This window comes from Protopterus annectens, chromosome 8.part0 (assembly GCF_019279795.1).
Source record: "Protopterus annectens isolate FY-2018-M chromosome 8.part0, PAN1.0, whole genome shotgun sequence".
In the NCBI taxonomy this organism is placed as follows: Eukaryota; Metazoa; Chordata; order Ceratodontiformes; family Protopteridae; genus Protopterus; species Protopterus annectens.
This window is the reverse complement of record NC_056741.1, coordinates 908,651,969-908,674,942: the sequence shown is the minus strand read 5'-3', so window position 1 is coordinate 908,674,942 and position 22,974 is coordinate 908,651,969. Positions and strand designations below refer to the sequence as shown.

The 22,974-nt window shown below is 39.2% G+C and overlaps 1 protein-coding gene across 2 annotated transcripts; it reads right to left on the bottom strand.

Annotated features, from left to right (window-relative positions):
- Positions 1 to 2,229: 2,229 nt before the first annotated feature.
- On the bottom strand, positions 2,230 to 16,015 carry HSPB6 (heat shock protein family B (small) member 6). 2 transcript variants are annotated; one of them, XM_044080428.1, is made up of 3 exons: positions 15,655 to 16,015; positions 3,590 to 3,712; positions 2,230 to 2,912 (listed from the first exon to the last, which is right to left on the bottom strand). In XM_044080428.1, the coding sequence occupies exons 1-3, from the start codon at positions 15,835 to 15,837 to the stop codon at positions 2,715 to 2,717; spliced, it is 504 nt and encodes a 167-aa protein (XP_043936363.1). In that variant the 5' UTR covers positions 15,838 to 16,015; the 3' UTR covers positions 2,230 to 2,714. The 2 variants fall into 2 exon arrangements, with proteins under 2 accessions (XP_043936363.1, XP_043936364.1); XM_044080429.1 differs by lacking the exon at positions 15,655 to 16,015 and adding an exon at positions 13,518 to 13,659.
- Between the last annotated feature and the right edge of the window lie 6,959 nt (positions 16,016 to 22,974).

The following is a 22,974-nucleotide window of genomic DNA, read 5'->3' as shown; positions in this document are numbered from 1 at the left end:
GGAATGGAAGTTTTCCAACAGGTGGCTTCCCTTGTGGAAAATACAGAGTTTGCAGTAAGATGAGGAACTTAAATGGTAAAAAAAGATCAATAAAAAGGTATATAAACAGGGAACAGTTTTAATTGTTCATGTGGTGTGGTGTACATCATTGGTTGTGGATGCACACCTACCAGGTGGTATGCTGAACAAACAAAACAAATGGTTAAAGCCGCATTATAGAACATCTGGGAGATATTAGGCACAGTAGGTTGGATAGTCCAGTGGCATACCATTTTCATACTGCCCATGGGGGATCTGAAGCTAGCTTGTTTTGCAGTGTTTTGGCTAAGCCCAAATATAACCAGGGTGATGATTCTGTGCAAAAACTGTCATTGGAAATTAAGATTTATAAATTTTGATACATTACATCCTACAGGTGTAAACCTGAGTTACATTTACATGTTTAAATTCACATAATACACATGTTTAGTTTATGGAATCAGCACATTTTAGATTGTTAAAAATCTAGGCTTTATGGAAAAACATGTCACACTGGGACATTTGGGGTTGCACTTCCACTTTAAACAATAGATGGTACTTTAAATAATTGGTTCCAATGATGAAGTGTTAATGGGACCAATTTTAGTATTAAGAGTTGCATAAATTGAGTTCATTATCCCTTGAAGGCAACAGCCGATGTACCAAGAGGCACCATTAAAGGAAGTTTGCAGTCAGAGGCTCCTCTCTGTTATTTTTTATAAAGGACTAAAGCCCAACTTGTTAAATGAGCTGCTTCCTGTGCTTTGGAGCAACTGGGAATTTGGGTAAGCCTCTTTAATGGTCTTCAGGCCTTTAAACCTGGTAGCTATGAACCTGTTTTGTTTGCCAGACATTATCTATTATATAATAGATATACTGCAAGAAATGTTATAACAGCATCAACAGCACACAATTTTAACATAGGATTTGTCTTCAAGGGCAGCAGGCACTGCATCTTTAGATGAAGCAGTGAAATGTAAAGCAGTTTGCCATCAGCAATGGCTGCATTAGTAATAGCTCTTTAATGTGGATTTATGACTTCTGCAGAGACTTTATACTGCATTATCAGGGGGGAAATATTTATTTTGCTCTCATACTCTAAACTGCCCTATACTTGATTGGATCTTTGTACAGTTTCATGTAGACTGAAACTATCAAAGCAGATGTAATTTCTTCATAACAAGGTATGAATTCAAAATGGCTCTAACATCTGGTGGGGGTGCTCTTTGTAGATGAATGTACCTTATGACCTTAAGTCATTTTTAAACAGTCTGACTTAGTAGGGCTTATAAGAGTGTGTGAATTTAGTTCAAATACTTTAGCTGCGTGTTTGTGTGAAATAAATTTGAAGTGTGACTTTGGTCATTTTTTGACAGACATCTGAGAAGGATGCAGTCAATATAACTAATTGCTGGGTTAGGGGGATATCTGTGGATAGAAATTATTGATCCTGCTGAACTAAAGTCAGGTCATTAGTACGTCTTTGCACGACTAGGGTATAGTTATGTAAATCAAATTGGAATTTACAGCAGACATTTTTATAGTTATGTAAATCAAATTGGAATTTACTTATCAGACATGTAATGTGTACTCAAATGGGGCCATAACTGTTGATTATAAACATTGGTGAATTATAGCAGCAATTTGAATGGCCTTTTATGGTTGAAATGTTCCAAAATTGGAACTTGTTGTCTTATACAGTGTTTCACTGCTTAGTGGAAAATGTTCAACATTACAAGTTAAACATAACGAATGTTGCAGCAAATAAGAATTAATCACAAGGATAACTTGAACACAAGCATTTATGCTAGGTCCAGTGTGCTGGAGGGCCCCTATCGTTTGAAAAACAACTTGGGCACAAGGTACACTTAATCTGTCATTAGCCAGATGCATTCAGTGAATCTGACTTTCAAGAGAAGAGAGGAGAAGTTTACGGTTGCTCATGCTAAGTCTGTTTTCAATGTGAGACTTGTTTAGCAAGCAAATGGTCATTAGGGTTTGCGCTATAAAATTTGAAATTGTATCCAGTTCTCGGATTACTGCACCCTGACAAATCTGACCAGTGTTTATGGTAACTAGGTAGAGACAGGCAATTAATAGATCTCATGACTGCGGGGATGCCTGGTCCATTAGCCTGCCTAGGGACCCATTTAACCATGATCTCCCTGAGCCTGCAATGCTTTATAAAGAACTGAAGCCACAAAAAGCACATTAGTTTGAAAATAAGTGATTTATTAAATTACACAGAACTGAAAATAACATTTCTTAAAGTGTACAGCCAAGCATCCTTAAGAGACTAGAATGTTTGAGGCACATACAAACTAGATTTTATGTACAGTGAAAAATTCCATTTCCTCACAGGCTACACAACTTCCATCAGTATTTCCCCAAAGAAAATTAGAATCAGGTTGCAGTACATCTATCCCACATTAATAGGAAGCCATAAATGCCAAAATACACCTGTTCATTACGTGTGACACATAGCAAAACACTGCGAGTGCTATGCAGCATGGAAATGGCTAAGCAGTTCAATACTGTCACTTGTTCAGGTTTTAACCCAAATCTTGACAGTCATACAAGGATTCAGTTGCTAGGCCAACATCTATCCTGCACATGAAGCTCTTGTGCTATATTATGCTTAACCCCACCACCACCCACCATGCAAAATGAAGTTTTTAATGCCCTATCTTTACAGTTCATTTCTTTTTTTCAGCAGGTTTATCTTGGAGAGTGATTGGGATGCTGCGCTCCTCTGCAGGTTTAATGCTCTTCGTAGGTGCCGAAATTGAGAGTACCCTTTCAGGTGACAGCGAAGATGTAACTGCAGCTGCATCAACACCTTCTGGGATTTTGTATCGTCTATGAAACTCCCGTGATACAAATCCATGCTCATCCTAAGAATAAAAAGGGAAAGTTATCAGCTGATGAACTATAGAGTATGTACAATAACCAGTCCCTTCCCCAAATACTTCCAGACCTTTTTACCTTTAACACCCATTATAGGTAGCACAAACATACTGTTGCAATTGTAGCTGAGAGTTGCAGGTGTTGTTTCTGTACCACTGTTCCTGTACCATACCATCCCACCCCACAAATGATACAACTTCTCAACTCGAGCCTAACATTCATATACAGTACCTCCCCCACATCTGTGATTTAGAATTATCTGCCTATCGGGAGGGACAATGTCCCAACATGCAAGTGGCCAAGGCTGAAGAATTCCTAATCACTGGTCCTACTAGTACATGCTAGACTCTGCAGGGTTAATTTCCTACTCTACAGTTACAGTAACCGGACTTCCATTAAGCATTATGCATTTCAAAATTTAAACCTTAGATGTGACTTTACATGCTACAGGGAGCAGCTAAAGCACGCTTCAAACTGGAAAGCCACAGCCAACCAGGATGTATGGGTTAGTTGAAAAAAAAAAAAACTCAGGAGACACCAAAATGCATTCTGAAATACCATTTTACAATAGTAATGGTTATACAATCCAACATAGTACAGATTTTTGAAATATGGACTGCTAAATAGGGTTCAATTGACCTGACAAGTCAATGCAATGTCTTACCTGGACCTCCTCGTGTTTTGCATGTACTTCAACAAAGTCATTCACAACCTTTACAGTGAGCTCTTCAGGTGCAAAATGCTTGACATCAAGGTGAACAGAGAATTTGTCCTTATCCAGTTTGTACTGTTTTAGTAAGAAAAAAAAAAAAGAGATTACCACCATTTAGCAGATAAATAGACGTAACAGCTTAAGCTAGTACTGAAGTCAGATCTTTGCAGCACTCAACCCCCCCCATCCCTCCTAAAAGCTGAGCAAGTTTTGCTCTTACCATTCTGTCATGACTCAGTACTACAACTTTCCCCTCACATTAAGACAGAGGTTTTACTTAGCTTTCTGCAGCCACAAAAAAAAAAAAAAAATCGTAAAGCAAGTTTTAATACATATTACTGCAACAAAGTGCAATGCACTTTCCTGTTGTCAATATATAACTTGGCTCATGCAAGATATGATCCACATGTTAAATATTCAGGAATTCTCAGCACAAAACTAGCTTTGCTTACAGGACTGATCTCAGGACTACAATACAGAGCTCAACACTGGAACTGCTATAAAAAATCAATGAAGGTATGCACCTGCTGTTGCTAATCACATTGTGTCCCTATCATTCCCTCAACAGAAATGTGCTCACGGTCACAGCTAGTGCAAAATAATTTAACATTTTTACAAAGCATAGGAGTCAACTATTATTTCATAATACTCAAACAATCAGCCTCTTGCAGTTTCACCCCCTTCTCTCACCTTCAAACTATATAGCACACTATACTACTGGTATCTATGCTTACATCTTCCAAACTACTCCCCAGTTATCTCAAGCCTAAAATCTAACTAGCTCCTTACCTGCTGACAGGAGGGCTTTGAGTCAGAGTAGGAATGTCACCAGTAAAGATCTACATTTGACTTACTGGCAATTTATCCAAACTAGCATGCTTTCATGAACACCTTGCAAACACTTTTATGTTTTTCCTTATTAGAAAAGGAAAACTGACCCATGAGAAACCGCTTAGTGACACCTCTACAAAGCACAAGGGGAAATGGGCTCACTGTAAATAAGAAGTTGAAAAATCAAGCACTGTCATCTGCTATTTCCCCTGCATCACAATATATTTTATCACTAACTATTGGAAAGTAGTAACTCTCCTACATATACACTTTACTCCTACATAACAACTCCAAATGCCTGAACTCTTCCCAATATGGGGTGGGGGGTCTTCCCTAGTTGTCCTAATTTGGAGTTTGTAGCATTTAGGATTTAATGATTAATAAACAGAAGACATGCCAAGCAAATCCAGCTATTGGCTGTACTAGAACATTATATACTACCTGTCAGATGCATCTGCCTCTTTCTGCTACCCATGCCTTTAACCACAAACTATTACTACATGTGTGCTAAAATCCAGTGTAGTGTACTGCACCTGTACTTCATTAAAACCACTTTCCCTTCCATGTTTCTACTCATGTTTCCTCAACTATGAGCTACTCTCCCCCCCTTAGGGTCTCCAATGTTCTCTCCCCCTTTCCTTCATTTTAACACTCACCCTCTCATTTCAATGTTGCCATGCTAATCACACTAACTTCCATTTGGACAACTAAAAAGAAAAAAATGCATTAATGCATCCTCTGGAAGCCATCTATGCCAAGGAACTACCACACTTGACAGTATGGCCCTAAGATTTGAGCCAGATGTTCAGGATTTGGGAACTTACATGGACAGTGACCTAACTTTTGACCAACATGTGTCTACTGTAAGACCTTCTATACAGCACAGCTTATAAAAAAGGTGACCGCATTGACATCTAGGATGTCACTGCTCCCCTTATGTCATTGAACATAATGCCCCCCTCAGGCACACGTAACCACTGGACTGACCAGAGATACCTTACTAAAAAAGGATACAAGGACTAAACATGTCCTATATAGACAGCCCTATCACTATACCCTGTATCCTACAGACTGCTAAGGTGACCTGTGTCTGACATAAAATGCATCCTTTGACCCATTGCTGATGCATTTGGTGCACACTGGCAAATCAAATGGCATCAGAAATACTCAGGCTAGGGATCTAAACCTCTTTTGTAACAGAGTAGTTTGCAAGGACTCCCCATCTACATGAAAATGGACAGGGATGAATTTTGTTTTAAGTGCAACTTAGATCCAAGGGTGAGAAACAGAAATTTACCCAAAACTGCCCCTTTACTACTAATGGACAGAGGCAGCTCTTAAGTGCTTAATTCTATGCATGGGTCCCCTCAAGTTATCTGTAGCATGATTCCAGTAATTCTTGGGAATAATATACAATTATCAGCCATAAGATGGGCAAGGCCAATCTATAACCTAATGGGATAGGTTATTTCAAACACAAAAAGGGAAATTTACTAGGCTTAGAATGTTCAGCAAGAGCAGACATTCTAGTACTTACCTATAAACCTTTAAGTACAACTAAGCTGTTGCAACTACTTAACTGTATAATCTACCCATCCTTACTATTTCTCTACCTTGATTTATTCTATTTCTATATAGTATCTTTTACATTACTATGAAGTGTCTTCACAGGACTCCACAAAAAAAGGGGGGGGGGTTGTATTTGTTCATTATATTGAGTAGTGTCCCTTCATTCATTCCATGAAGGCATACTGCCATTGCATTATCCAACTTCTAACTAGACAGCAGGAGAGCATAATTATTGTTGGTGTGCAGTCAGTTAACATGTAAATAAGGGTTAGGTAGACCCTGAAGCTTGGGGAGATCAACTTAGGTTTAACTGCTCAGTATATCACAATTGTAGTTGATCACTGCCACCTTGTGTTTCACATTTAGTACTGTACTACTACAGGCCTAGACACAAGCATTAAAAAATCTAAAGCTTTAATGCGACTAAGAAAAAATAAAGGCAGAACAAGACTCTCAAATCTATGGTCTTCCAAAAGATTCAGTTCTAAGCTTAGTGTTCCAATGTGAACATGCTATGACAAGAGTGACATGAGAACAGAAATACCCCTTTTAGACAGTAACAATGGCAATGCAATTCTTATCAACTTAATGTTTTCCAGAAAAATGTTTAAAGTATGCGGTGGTGAGAGCAATGAAATGTTTTGCTATCATATTTTCCATGATACAGGAATTCCATCATACTGTAAGCAGTATGAAAAAATTAAACCTCAAAATAACAATCTTAAAAGGTTGTTAGGTTTCGGCAAAGAATTACTACACTGAAACAATCCAATAAAAATATATATTTCCTTTGTTCAGGGAGAGTTGTATGGCAAGAAAAGCTCTTTCACCATCATTTTCCACATTCATCACAACAGAAGATTACACAACTCTCAACTTCTCCCCTCCAGAATCAGGGACACTTACAAGATTGTGAATTAACAAGCACTTTATGAATCAAGTCTAACTCTAGATGACAGTCATTGTCATTAAGACACCCAACTTTCGTTCCCAAAAGTAATTTTTTAGAAAAAGAGTAACATAGCAAAACTGAGCCAAAACTTAGGAATAACTGTGATATGCAAAATTCTATTAGACAACATTAAAAATGTTAATGATGTACCTTGTGAAGGACTGCAGACACTATTTTTTGTTTCCTTTAAGTGAAAGCTGCTGGGCATAGCAGCCGGGCAGCTTTGTCTGGGGAGGGTAGCAATAAAGTGCATCCCAGGACAAAAGTGTAGCTAGTTATAATCTAAACTTATATGGGTTCAAACATATATACACACATATAAACATTAATAAATATATGCACACACAAGGAAAATATACATAAAATGTATACATTTGCAATGTCTAATGTATTGCGCCAGCAGAATAAAAACTCTAGCAGAATCAACGTTAAGGCCACACGAGATCATGAACAGTGGGGATTGGGGAATTTGCCCTTTCCACTCCGTAGAGTAATCTCAGAGTTTGTATATAAAATTAGCAGGGGATGGCTTGCCCCCTTGCAAAAAAATTTTGTTTTCTGCTTTTGATCTTTTTGGGATCAATGCTTAGATGTTTGATTTCAAGTACATCCGTGTGTGTATGTAATATATACATGTGTACATACATATCACTGGGTACACAGAGAAACTACAGTTATGCAAGTAAACTTCAAAAGGTCACTGCTGTAGTAACCTTAGCTATGAGTTATACCCTGCATAGGCTGCAACAGCTGGCCAGCTTCCAAAGTTTTAGGACACCTTCCATGCACCCAGTCAGCACAAGCTGAAATGACTACAGACAGATTTAGATGACAAGCCCTTCAAAGCTTTCTACCAGAAGCAGGATAAGCCCTGAAAGGACAATGCTAGGAACAAAATAAAATGTCACCCTGGCATAAACACACTAAAAACCATGGAGGAAAGGAGTGGCTACTGAAGCCCTGAACATTCAAATAGCCACTGCTACAGTGTCTTACACTGATCATGGCTACAGTACTATAGTCTTAGCTAGATACTTTTCCGTTATCGGAGCAACACACTCTCATTCTGTATGGTTCTAACTGCTGTAATCATTCGCAAAAATGCCATGCATAATGATTAAGTTTAAGGCAGTATCATTTGGGAAATCAAAGCAAAACGTTTCCGTTATCGGGGCAACATGCAAATATCGAGCAGCGGTTAGCCCTGAAGCAGTGGTTTTGACAGATTTCCCTTTAACTGTGCAGAACTGTAGAGGCCTGGCTTTCATGTGAATGTTTTACCTTAGTCCCTTTTCTTATTCCCGATTTTAAGCACTGCTGCTCACAGTGCATCAGTAAGCATGCTATTTAAAGCTGTTAAGCAGTCATGTAACATATGTGGCTAAAATGGGAAAAGCAGTCAAACAGGGACTGCAATCTTTAACTTGTACATGGTGGCACTATCACACAAATGATGTAATCCTCCCAGAAGTTGCCAATACGAAATGGAATCAGAAATTCCTCTGATTTGTACACCCTTCCAGTTCAGTTTAACCCATGTCTGTACAATGGGTTGTAACAGGCAGAAATGAGTTGAGTAAAATAGCCTTGTTTTACCTGCGTATGTATATAAAGAAGTCATGCGAGTATCTGCAAATAACTCTCTCCTTGGACAAAATACTGGGTATTACACACACTACAGCATTATTAAATACTATCAACCAGTTGTGTTTTATAATGGGAGCGGGAAACAGTGCCTGAAAAACTGTCATTATTCCTTTATCATTTTTTTTCCTTTGAAATGTGTTGTCAAAAAGTGAAGGCTATACCCACATCAGTGACAGCAGAGTGATCACTGCACCCATGTTTTACGATTCCATCTGCTCATTACAGCTGTTGCCCCGATAATGGAGAAGTACCCTTAGATATAAGGGGTATATGTTATGTTCGAATGCTTAATTGCTCAAACCACTAAACACTGACCATTAATGATCAAACAATTAAATGTTCGAACATATAAAAAAAATATTTAAAAAAAAGAAAATGTAAAGGGTGCAGGGGGGCAAGCCCCCCTGCACCCCCACACCCCCCCACTACTTAAATGTACCAACTCCGAAATCGCACTTCAGTGTGCTACAGTACAGAAATGGAAAATTTCCCATTTCCTACACTGTAGTGTGATCTTGGAGTTGGTATATTTAAGTAGTGGGGGGTGTAGGGGGGCTTCCCCCCTGCTTACACCCTTTAGTTTTTGTGGGTACTTTTTTTAAAATTTTTTTAAAATATTCAAATATTTAAATGTTCGAATTGCTGAAGATCAACCTTCAGTGATCGAACATTTAAGCGTTCGAATATTTAACACAGACCCTATATAAAGTATACCACCCTAGCCTACTACATTTGGGAGGTGGAAGCAGTAGAGTCCAAGAGTCCCTGGAGAATGGTCCTAGCAAAGCCTGATAGGAAACAGGCTTGTAATGCCTTGTAAATGTATAGAAGATAAAGTTGCTGCTTCAAGATTTTTTCAAAAAGCCACAGATTAAGCCCAGGGCCTGGTAGAGCAGGGATTGTCCCTGCCTGAAATAATTTTGTTATAGTGAGTTTTACAAACGGCAACAGCCTTAGCTAACTATTTGGACACTGTTTTGGCACAGGTTGTCCCTTCTACTTACTTTCATAAGAAATGAACTAATCCAAAGATCTGAAAATTTAGTTCTGTCAAGATAGTATCACAATGGTCTTGTAGACATTCAAGGTATGAAGTATCCCTTCTCCCTCATTTTAAGGTTCAGGAAAGAAACAGGGAGATAGTCTGGCTTAAAATTAACACAGATACCACTATTTATCTAGAAGAGGATTAGTTCTCAAAAAAAAAACCTGTCCCTGTGGAAAATGAGATAGGGCTGACTCACCATAAGACCTTGCAACTCAGATACCCTTCTTGGAGATATCACAGCAATCAGTAAAACTATTTTCCAAGTTAAGAACCTCAAGTTTAAATAGAACAAGTGTTTAGTTCCTCCAGCACAAAATTAATATCCAAAAAAGGGGGCCACCTGCTTTCTTGCAGGCTGCTTATGCAAAAACCCTTCAGACACTGACATGAGAATGCACTGAAAGAGGATCCATAGGTCTACATGCTGAAATGGCTGAAAAATGAGCCTTGGTGGTGGTGAGGGGGGGTAAGAAAGGCCATAGGGCAGTAACTGAAATATTGCAAGACCAGAGAACAACTAGCCCTGACTGGGTGCTGATTATGGTGCTGACACTAACCAGAAAAGCTTTTAATTTACTAAAAAGTTTCTAGTAGCAGGCTTTCTTGCTTCCATTAGTGGCTGTTGCACGTCTTCAGTAAGCACATGTCTAAAAAGGGATTAAGGCCCTATCATGCAGGTATTTAACTGAAGTAGATTGGGATAATGTTGAAAACACCCCTGTTCTTGTGTGAACTGATCCAGTATAAGGAAGCTTGTGGTAACTGCCCCTGGTCACTTACAAAAGGGAGAACCACGGTTGCCTGGGCCAGAAGTCACCACAATGATCTTGAGGGATTCCTTCTGAATCTTCAGAAGTACTGTGGATATCAGAAAAAAAGGTGATAAAGCACAGCAGCATTCCTATTCAAGGAAAAGAAAAAGGTGGATTTACAAATATGATTTCTTTCTAACAAACCCCAGCACTGGAATTTGAAAAGACAAGAGGATGTTGCTGCTGGTACCAAAGATTTCAGATGCCATTGTATCTCATGCAGTTTTGCAATGGTATCTTAAGAATCAGATGCTATGAAACCCAAAATCTTGGGATATCCCCCTCACAGTGAGTGAAAACCCTTAGAAATAGAGCTAAAGTCTGCCCCCCTCCTTGTGTTGTGGATGAAAAGCTCTTTGAACTGAGGTGCCTAGCTGACACCCCAGGAACACAATCCTGTGTGATAGCATCAGGAAAAAAAGTGTAATGTTCTCTTGGAGTCACAGCTTATAGGAGATCTCTGAGATTCCTGACATTTTGAAAAAGACTCTGCAAAGATAAGCAAGTTGTTTAAACTTGGAAAATATGGATATAATATGGATATTCTGTAACCTGCAATCAGCTATAACTGGAGCTAGACACTTTGAACACTATTGGTGCAGTGGATAATCCAAAGGGATAAAAAAAAGAGACTTGATCCAGACACAGAGTCTTAAGAAATGTTTGAAATCTGAATGAAAAGGAGATGCAATAATCATTTTACATCTAGTGCTACCAGAAGTGACATCATTTGAATTTGGACACCATCACAAACAGGTTCAGGAAAGATCCAGAATTGATCTTTGACATGAAAAACATCCCTGAATAAAAACCCTTCCCCACTTGGGAAGGAAGAGCTGGTTCTATCACACCCTGGGACAGCATGTATTGAATGACAGGTGAAAAAATGGAGTCTGGTCTGATGGGTGAAAATTATCTCATGGAAAGGAGGAATTTCCTCCCACTTCCATTTGTAACCTTGACAAATGATCTTCAGAACCACATGTTTACCATTACCTGCTGCCAAAAAAAAAGTACAGATTCAGACTTTCTGGAAGGGAAAGGAGGCTGCCGAGGAAAGACAAGACACCTTAGTCATGCTGACTTGGACTGTCCTTGATTTGGAAAGGTTCCAGAATTTTATTCTTTAGTGTACGACAAAGATGCCAAAGTAGCTAAACATTCAGGTGTATGTGGTGCAACCAGTACTACTGTTCTGGGCAGTAAAGGTTTAGCAGTTGCGGAAGCTAAAGATGACGGAGATGAAGTGCCTGAGATAGGTGATAGGATGCCCACTGTGGGACAAACAAAGAAATGAGGACACAAGAGCAGAAGCCAAAGTAGCCCCAGTTGCAGAAAAAGGTCAGAGAGAACAGATTATGGTGGTTTGGGCATATGTGCAGAAGTCCACTGAAGATTATTTGAGAAAGACAGGAAGAAGCCAAGAGGATCAAGGGCATCCAGCAAAGAGGTGGATGGACTGTATGGCAAAGTCAGGCAGGAGTGTTGAAGGTAAGAGTGGCATTGAACAGAGATAGATTGCGACAGTTGACATAACACCCCAAACCTGGACAGAATAGGAGAAAAAGGGGGCTGATGATGAAGGAAGCTTTCCCCACTCCCACTCAAGAAGACCAACAAAAGCAGCTCTACCTTGCTCTCTGAAGGAACCCCAACAGCCACAAGTAATCTGAGGCACTAATAATGACCATAGCAGAGTCACCCAACTGTGATGGAGTCACATTACAAGCCTGCTTGCTCAATTTTTTTCTGTAGCTGAAAGCCCAACCATGGTACTGAAAGTCTGTTCCATGGTTAAAAATGGTGCCTCTTTTCACGAGAAAACAAGCAGTTAAGGCCCAAGTCAGTCTTTTTTTTTTTTTTTACATAAAATACGGTAAAAAGTACTTTTGCACATTCCCCAGCCCCCAAAGGTAAGAATTTATTCACTTAATGATTTTCAATTAAACAACTTTTAGACAGACAGGGAAAAAAAGAAAATGTTTTTTTTTTTTTTTTTTTTAACTGAAGGTCCCACCCCCATGGAACTTACACGCAGACCCGCAATTCTCAAAATCTGAGGAGCGTACTCTTTAATGGCAGGAAAGCTCTGAAGAGATTGGTGCCCAGACCGTCTTTTCCGTCAGTTCAACTCAATCTGCCTGAGTTTAGTTGCATAAAAGGTGCCTTCGCTTTGGAAGCTGCATAGCTGTTATGTTCTATGCAGGATAGACACCATACAGACAAGACTAATGCAGCAGTTATTACAATACACAATGTTTAGATGTCTGTAAACATACAGGGAAGTAGAAAAAAGAACAGATTTACTCCCAAATGTAAGACAGATGTCTACACATTTAGTAAATAATGGAGGCTACAATATTGAATCTATCTCTACTGTACACCTCCAGAGACTGTTACTAAGGACTCCGCTACAAAGCTGCGCTGATAAAAGGCGTTAATTGAGGTCTGCTGTGCACCAACAGCAAAGTCCTGCCAAAAGGATCACCACCTTTCCAAATACCCAAAGCTGTATAGTTTTAAGGAAATGTGAAACTGTGGGACATACCAAAACCACAACCCGTACGAAGGACTAGACTGCGTTTTTGAAAAGTACGATAGCTTACTTATGTATAATTTTAGCCGTCTGATGTTTCATCTTTCTACTGTTAAGGTGTTTCAGAAACAATAACTTTTTTTTTGCAACTATAACAAGAAACTTAGGAAATGTGTTCAAATGTATCATGACATTACCAAACATTCACGTTTTAGGAACCCTTCCCAAGTACGGGACAAGTGGTAACCCGCAATGAGCAACTGTGTCATTTGCCCACAGCAAACCATCTCAAACAGTATTTAATTCGTGCTGCGCGATGAAATAGTAATACAGCAGGAGAACATGTCTTCCAGCTTTTCCCGGTTAGGGAGTTGCCACAGCCGATCAGCGGTCTGCAAATTGATCGGCACTGGCAGTAGAGTTTTACTGCCTGGAGCTGCTAGCCCGGCGCCCAACCTGCACAGAAGGCATATACACACACCTACCTGCATGTCTTTACAGCTCACTCGAGCACAGGAAGGACCTACAAATTCCGCTTCAGCCAAGAATCGAAATAAAGAACCTCTTGTTATGATACAACCACGCTAACCACTGCACCACCACCGCGGCAATTAAACGTATGCCTCATAATTCTGGCAAATGCGCAACAGAAATGTTGCTACAAGAAACCGTTATAGCTTATATCCCCTCCTCCTTCGCAAACGCCGCCACTTCCACAACAGAGCGGAAAACGTGAGGTGCGACGGTGGGACAGGAGTAGTCATATTTTGTATCCCTGATTTTATACGATCGTAAACAGCGGAACTTTACTATGGTATAGGCACGGTGACGGCGGATACATTTAGCCTTGTACTTCAAAGCTTTACTGTCTTCGAATAACTGGAAAGTAAAATGGCATAAATTATTAAAAGTAATCCATCGCCTATCTTACTACCTTTTCTGAACCATTTTAGTCTGATGTTTACAAATCAATGTCTGGAACTGTTTAATGGTTACTCCGGGTGTGAACAGTACACCAACTTTCCTAACATTTAAAATTAACAGCTATTTATTTGGAGGAAAGAATTTTAAGAGTTGTGCCCACCCAAATCCGTTCCATTTTACGGTAAACAAAGATAAAAAAAATACTGTCAACTAGGTGAAAAATAGTTTACAGTCAAGCTTTTGTACATACCTCTCAAGTTCTCAACTCAAGAAATCTAGACAAAGCCAAAATAATCAGCAGACAACCCAAAATTGGGACATATTTTAAATATTGCTCTTATAAACTTAGTTACTAGAATGATAGAATGTGTTAACATGAATTTTCTGAATGCTGTGAAGTCTGAAACTATGCCATTACTTAGTGAGTTCAATCCTCAGTGATTTGCCGGAAAACCACAGATTATGTGGAATAGACCAAAAATATGAGGAGAGGATCTGGACAGTTAAGGGGTATGTGCTTTGTAACAAACATTTTATGTGCTTTGTAACAAACATTTATTGAGGTGCTGCCTGAATACTTCCCAACTATCACGCCTGACTTTTGATTTCAAGATTTTGCGTCACACCTTCGGAGTTTCCTCATGGATCAGGTACCCCATTCAAGCATTAAATACCTGTGAACTATCACTCATTTTCACTCGTACTTTAAATTCTATCCCAGTTATTCCATCCAACTAGTGACTTTTGGAGAAAAAGTGGGAAATCATACTCGAGTTATTTTACTACAGAAAGTACATATTACTTCACGTTCTCTTACTCTGCCAGTTTATCAAGTTAATAGTAGTATTATTTTCAAAGGGGCCTGATTCTTTCTGAATGTATCCCCGATTACGTCGAAATTATCCCAGGTTGGTTGATAGCAATGTTACGAATGGCACATTTATCACTAACTATGGGAGTCCTCTATAAACCTATTCAAGAAGATCCTCTTAAAACAGTACTGCGATTTTTAACCATCAGAATATGAGGGTGTCAGCTGTCGCATATTCAGGTTCCCTGTCTATTGGGGACAGGAACATTTTTATGATGGGGGGAATTTTATATGCTGCCTGTAACTACTGTGCTGGGTTCACAACTCTAAATAAGCCTCACTTTTCCACATCAGTAAACTCTAATCTATTCTTACTTGTTGGGCTGTTACCTTCTGACGTGACATTTTGTACACTGATGCAGCCAAGTAATTTTGTTATGAACTGTCTACTTTGAGAGAATTATCTGCAATATACAAAAACCCATGACTTGAAATAAGATTTAAAAATTATACTAACCTCCATACTATTCATAGGTATTACTTAAAACAGTAGTTTAATACCAGCATTGTTCCTCTTAAATTACTGCGCTAAGGTACGTCACTTAATTTAAAACTTCCAAAAACATTCTGCAACTTGTAAAAGTCATATAAATGTTGAACTCGAGCCAATAAATTTTACTTTTAATTACAAAAAGCATAATACAAATGCATTTACCACTTTAACCATGTACTGTATATTTTATTTAACATACACGTTGCTTTATAAATGTTAACAAATTAAAAAAAAAAGATTGGGATGAAACAATAGCTATTACTTAAGAGGTATCAAAAAATATAATGCTAAACTACACCGAAATACTTTTATTCCAACTGGGAATATAACTGACCTCAGAAAGTCCAGTTTCCGCCCAACTTGGGACGCGCATTAAAGGTGGTCTCCACATTAAAGAAGACAACAAATCAGACTCCAGTAAGCCTTCTCCAAAGTGCTGATCAAAGATGCGACTTGGCCACGAGGGAAAAGAAAAGGGAGATCTGCGCATCCAAGGCTGATGAATAGTCAGCTCCATTATGTCCTCTAAAACTGCAAAAAACGCAAACCGTTACAGAAAAATACCAATGCTCAAAACAAAAACCTCCGTCGTTATTACTTCGCAGCGCTCACACAAGTGCTTATATATACCATAGCAGAACGATCTAGAAAATTCAGTTAGGGACTCTTTCACACCACTGACACTGTTAGTGAAGACACACCCACCAGCTGTTCCCAGCATTCTTCGCTTTAGGCTGTCACTTTCGATTTTACTAGAAAGAAAGTGACTATAAGTTGTTCATCGGGAATGTTCTTGTCTTTATGAGGTAGAATGTTCTGTTTTTTTCTTTTGGAATTGTCTACTGAGTTTCCGGGGTTTCTACTTGTAAAACGGTTTACTGATACTATTACAAAGTGTTATAACTTAGACGTTAAACCTATTGTATTGTTCTTTTTACATCTAAATATAGTTTTGGACAGCTCAAAAATGCTTGTTTTCAGAATCAGGGACCCTTTGTAAAATATTAATACGCATAGCTTAAGGTGCTTTCTGAATAAGAGGATATGAATTAACATGCATTGTCTAAAGTAAAAGAAGTGTGTAACACTAATTATGGCCATTCTTTTAAGTATAATCCATTACCCTCCCTAAATCACAACGTGTAGGAGGAACAAAGTTAAATTTTGAGCCAACATCGGGGACATCCATGAAAAAATAGGAACAGTGGAGATGTATGCATTTGGATCAATGGCTTAGTTCAGTGTAAGTTATAGGTAGGTGTAGACATAGCCGGCCTTAGGCATAAGCCAACTAGGCAACCATCTAGGGCGTCACTCTAGCAGAGGAACTTTTCCAGTATTTATTTGTTTATTTTTATGTAGTAATGGAATGGTTTCTTTAAAATATGTTGAATGATTACAGGAAAAACTGAAGAGTAAAACAAACTGTGAGGAAAAAGGAAGAAAGTGTGGGTATACCAGTATAAGGGCACTTGGTGGTGTGGATGGGGTGCTGTGGAGCACTTTTGCCTAGGGCATCAGTTGACCAAAGACTGTCCCCGGGGTAAAACAGGTCTGATTCAGATCAACACGACTGAATGCTCAGTTTGACGATTTCTGATGTATTATGGGCCGTAATAGCTGCTATGTTCTGTTGCTAACAGTGGTAGATCCAGAAATCTGCAAAAGCAGGGTGCAGTTTTGTTAGTTGACAACCATGGTGGGAGTGGGACATTGGGCTTGGGGTGTGTGAAAAGATCACTTTAAGATGCTCTGACATCACATGTAAAAAGGCAGAAACATACGCTCCACTGCATGTGATTTTGCTGTGGATGTGGTAGTAGAAACAGGTAATTCCTGTACAGTACATAGCAGATTTACAGATAATACAAGTGTTTTCAGTGCATTCCTGGAAGAGATGGTTGGTTGCCTGTGCCAAGTCACAGTCCTCTTCCATGACATAGCTGCCATATGCATTGTTATAACCTAGGAAAGAGGTGATATTAGCTGCAGGAGTACCATAGTAAATTTAGTAAGTTTTTGAAAGTAAGTAATGACCTATGTGGAAACAGTGAAGTTCATGTTAGTAAAAGTAATACAGTGATTAAGGAAGTAGTTGTTATGAAAAAGTACCAAAAGCAAATACTCAGTTTAGTCATATGCCATGTTTTGTAGCGTTTTAGACAGGGCTGTAAGCCTAAAGTCTACTTTATTGTCAAGCAACAAGAAATATAAACCACAGGAACATAAGTTTGGATAAATCAGCAAAAGCTCTATTTAATTGATGTACAAAACAACTAAACTAATATGAATAATGAGAAGCCTGCCTTGCATTGCTCTTGTAGCCTTGAGAAAGTGTGAAATATGTTAGAACATCACTGTTGTTTCACCCAACAAACTACTGTGTCTGATGTTGTCCTTTTCATTCTTCCTCACCAATGGGTCCAGAGCAGATCCTCGGATCTGACTTGGCTGCATACACAAGACTTCAGTCCAGCTCTCAAGCTCCTCCCTCTATCCATAATGCTGTAATGTTAAGTTGTCAATCTTGCCTTCATTCTTGCTGGATGGGTTCGGAGCCGATCCTCGGCTCCGACTCGGCCACTCTAAAAGCTCGAGAGCTAGTTCTACCGGCTCGAGGCTCCCCTATATCCCACAATGCTAGGCGGTAACTCCTCAGATCTAGTTTGCCGCTACGCGATCGAGGTGCTTTTTTCAACCGGCTCAGGTTAGTTGAATCTTTTGACAGTTTTAGTCAGTCAGACCCCCCTTTAAGTTAGCTCTTTTTTATAACTTTTAAGTTAAATAGTTTTAATCCCCTTTTAGTCAATTTTTCACCAGTTTCCTATCCCAAAATATCGAACCTTTCCCTCGGGCTTTAGGCCCACTCCCTCCCTCCCTTGGTAGTTGGAGTGTCTGTGTTTTTTGCAGGGAGTTTTTTGGTTTAAAACTTACTTATAAGTAAAATTTTATAAGTTAATTTTAAAGTTTTATTTTTAGAAGTGTAATCAGTGTGTGTATGTGTGTGTTTGGGATTACACTTTTACTTCTCTTTGGACATGTCCAAAGAATCAAAGGTCTCACGCTTCAAGAAGTGTGACTCGTGCTGTCAGAAGATGTCTCTGACAGATGGTCACACTTCTTGTGTTTACTGCCTGGGACCTTTGCACCTGCAGGACTCATGTGCTGTTTGCCATGGCTTCAGCCCTAGAGTCCTGCAGGAGCGAAAAAATAAATTAATTCTAAGAGGCTTATTAAAGCCTGAGGGTCCCTCAACTCAGTCATCGGGGAAACCCTCCAAGTCCTCCAGACCTTCGGCTCCAGCCTCTGAGCCGACTTCTGGGGGCCCTAAGTCCATTCGAACATCGGCTCTGGCCGGAGCCAATGAATCTCGAATTCATGTACCTACGGTGTTCTCGGCTCTGGCCGGAGCCGAGGAAGACATAACTGAGTCGGCTCCGATCAAGTTGTCGGAGCCGACAACTAAGAAGAGGTCCCGTTCTCCATCTATCGGCTCCATTCATTCGGCTCCAGCATCACCTTTGCTGTCTGAATGGAGCCATAGATCCCACTCTTCTAGGTCTTCCAGGTTATCGGACCATGACCTTCAGAGAGTAGTGAGTCGACTTCTTAAGTCCAAGGCACTAGCCCAGATGCTTCAAAGTCCGACTCAACAGTCGAAGACTATCCCCAACACTCAAAATATTCCTCCTCTGACTCTCTTGAGTTCGGAGCCGGGGCGGTTCAGACCCGAGACTGTGGTGGCGTCGGAACCAATACCTTTGTCTTCGGTTCCGTCGTCTGCTCCGATGTCTTCCTTGGAAGAATCTCGGCGCCGGACTTCCCTCGTCGGCTCCGAGGGGGCGAGTGGCATCGAACCCTTGTCCGACCCCGCTCTCCCTCTCGGTAGAAAAAACAAGAATGAGGAACTCCACGATGGTGCAGCGAATAAAACACTTCTTTATTGTAACAAAAGAACAGGAAAAGATGAGCGCTTTCTCGTACACACTGTACGCTTCTTCAGATCTAAATCATATAAAATGTAGTAGCTCTTATATAGTGCTTCCATTCAATCATTCAGTAATTAACATCCTAATTAATTGGGCAGAGTATGCAATTAAACATTCTAGGTGGTACTTAACATTCAGCAGAAGCCGAGAAATGTATTTCCTGTTGCTGCATATAGCAGCATCACAATAAACTTTCATATATTAAAAACATTTCATTGTGTAAGATCATAATAGATCATTAATATCCCACATTACTCAGATTCACAGTTTGGCTCAAAAATGCGTCAAAACTGTGTGCCTAAATTATATGAGACACTAATCAACTTTAAAAACATCTAAAAAATCTAACCGCATTATATGCTTAAACAAAATATATGCATAGAATTAGGTAAAACAATTACCACAAATAACCATTTATGTATAATAACACTGTAAGACTCCAAAAGTTCTGTTTATAGGTGTCATGTCGCCCACATCCGTTCGCATATTGTGTTAAATAGTAAAACGGAATGACATTCAAAAAACTGTGCATTATTTTTGACGTTAATAACATTGCTATAGATCTCAATCAGGCACAGCCCTTAAAGGAGGCGTCTGGTTAAACAAAAGCAGCCTGTCAGAAGAACCACAATATATAGACTCATTTAATGTTAGAGCCACTCGTAATGCTACTTGTTAAACATGACCATAAGCATAGATTGTAGATGTATAAAAATCGACAGAATCAATTACCTTTCAACTTAGTTGGTTGCTTTTTGTAAATGTGAACTTATTATATTGTTTATTTATTTCATATGTCTATCCAAAAAAATATATATATATATATCTATATAAACAACCAAAACATGTTAATAAATAGAATCTAGAAAGGAAAAAAAGAAGAAATAATAATAAAATATTCTATTTCAAAACATATGAACAAATATATGTATTTGTATGTGTACATAGTTGCATCAGACTAGCTATCTATGAAATATGGTATATAAATCTTTTAAGTTTATAATTTGTTATTAATTATTTATTAAATTATTCATTACTTAATTAAATAATATATAGCCATAAACAAAACCATATGAATTTATCTAATAAACTATATTCAAATAATCCCAATGCTCAGTATCCGATACCTGAGAACATTGAATATCTTAGGTATTAAAAACTGATGTATTATAAAATACATGGAAATAAGTGTCTAGATATAATGCATCTTGTTAGATGCCTAAAATGTCAGTATATAATATGTATAAAGAATATATATATATATATAAATATTAATAACAAAGATCCTATTAATAATGCTTGAAACTAGTAATGGAAGTTCATATCTTATCATATAAGCATAACATTGTACTTAGAAGACATTATAACCAAGAGTTTGAAATACCACTATAAAAGTGGATATAATAAAGAGGTCCCTAGAAGAAATGACCATCGGTTGAACTAGATATAAAGTTCCACTCAAGTATTTATACTTAGGAGTTTTCCAAAAGTCATTAGTATATAGGGGAGAACATTCTGTTATTTCAGACTTCTTTTCTTCAGGACTGATCTAAGGCTATGGTTAAGACCTGGAGCATGGTGCGCTTTAAATTTCAAGATCCATTGTAGCTCTATACTTTCAAGATCATTAAAGATGTCACCTTCCCTACCATTAGGATGTACCAACTGCAGTGTCCTAAAACTAAAGCTATGTTCTGTATTACTTAAAATATGTTTGCTTAGGGCACTTTTTGGATCTTTCTTTTTAATATCATGAATATGATTGTCTTTAAAGACCTTGTGGTCATCCCAATGTAGAATGCATCACAGTTCAGACAATTAGCTAAATAGATCAAATTAGAGCTGATACATGTTGATCTAAACCTGGGTTCAAATTTAATATTAAGTTCAGGATGTGTAAACCCTATATCTTTTGAGATATATATACACATGTTACATCGATTACATGGAAAAGTTCCTGTTTTTAGCCTGTGAGATGATTCCCCTTCTAAATTATTCTGTAGCTTAGTAGTAAACATTCTGATTTCTCAATACACAATAATCTCTTAAGGTTCTTACTATTGGTATACAGAAACCTAGGTTTTATTCCTACCATATTCTTTATTTCACTATTGGTAAGTAATATACCCCAGTTTTTACGAATAATGTTAGTGATATTACTATTGTCACTAGTGTATCTAGTCAGAAAAGGTATAATTTCTTTAGACGACTTAGGTAAAATATGAGTTTTACAATGTGTCTTTCTAGATATAGAGGGGGTGGGGGTACTTACTACTGATGATTTAGCCTGTTGAATTAATTGTTCATTATAATTCCTTTCTATGAACATGTCATTTAATTTATCTATTTGTTCGATTCTATCTTCTTGTTTGTTACACAATTTATTGACTCTCAGATATTGACTTTTGACAATGTTCAGAAATATATGCCTGGGGTGCATACTAGTAAATTCTAATAGAGTATTCTTCCAACACGATTTCCTGTAAATAGTGTGACCCAATTTCCCATGCTCATCCTTGGTGATAGTTACATCTAAAAAATTTATTTTATTCACCGAATGTTCAAATGTAAATTTGAAGAAAGATGTTGTACTTTCTAAGTCATCCACCATACTCCCTCTCGGTGCTTCGGTGCTGGTGAGTTTGGCTCCGACATCGGCCTCGGAGCCATCACTGTCGGTGCCGGGGGAGGTTTTCAGTTTTTCGGAACGGAGACCTCCGGCTCTGCCTGACAGGGGTGCCTTTGAGGTCATGAGGAGCGTGTTAGAACCAGGTTCTAATCCACAGTCAGCTCCTTCTGCCCTTCCCTCCATGGTGCCTCCGGTGATTTCTACTCACTCTCTTGTCCCCGACCGTAGAGAGCCAGCTCCTCAAGTTTCCCCTGTGGGGATCTCCTCCTCTTCCGAGGCCTCTCCTGACCCTGTAGGAGAGACCCCTACGAAGAGGCAGTGTAAGAGGAAGCACATTGACTCCCCTGAGTCTGTCACCTCTGACACTGATTTAGAGGATTATGAAGGTTCCCCTCGTTCCCCCTCTGAAGATGTCTCCTTTGCAGACATCCTTGAAATCTTAAAACAGAGGGGGAATTGGCCAGCCCTCAACCCTTCAGAGGATGAATCAGTGTACCTTGAGGTGTTTGGCTCTCGCCCTTCCACCTCCTGGGTGTCCCCTTTGACCCCCTTATGCAAGTGGTGGCAAAGAAGGCTTGGGCGGCTCCTGACTCAGTGGAACCCACCCCCAGGAGACCATCTAAGTTCATCACGGCCCCTAAGGATAAAGAATTTCTGACCAAAGGCGTCTCTGTTGATGCTATGGTGGTGGCTGCGGCTACCAAGAAGGAGTTAGCTGATCCTTCGGTGCCTGTTCATCCTCCTAACAAGGAGTCTAGGTCGATGGACAGGTACGGGAAGCGGATGTTCTCGTCAGTGACCTTTACTATGAGATCGCTGAATTACCTGTGTCATTTTACTCGACTTCAGAGGGACTTACTCAAGGAAGTGAGTGAAATGTTGAAGGGCCCAACAGCTGTGGGTTTTCAGGATAGGATGAACTCTCAGCTGGCTACCTTTAATTCTATAACCAACTCCTCCATGCGCCTCCTTTCATATGCGGCAGATGGAGCAAGTAGAGCAGCAGGTACAGGCGTAGCCTTGCGTAGGCACGCCT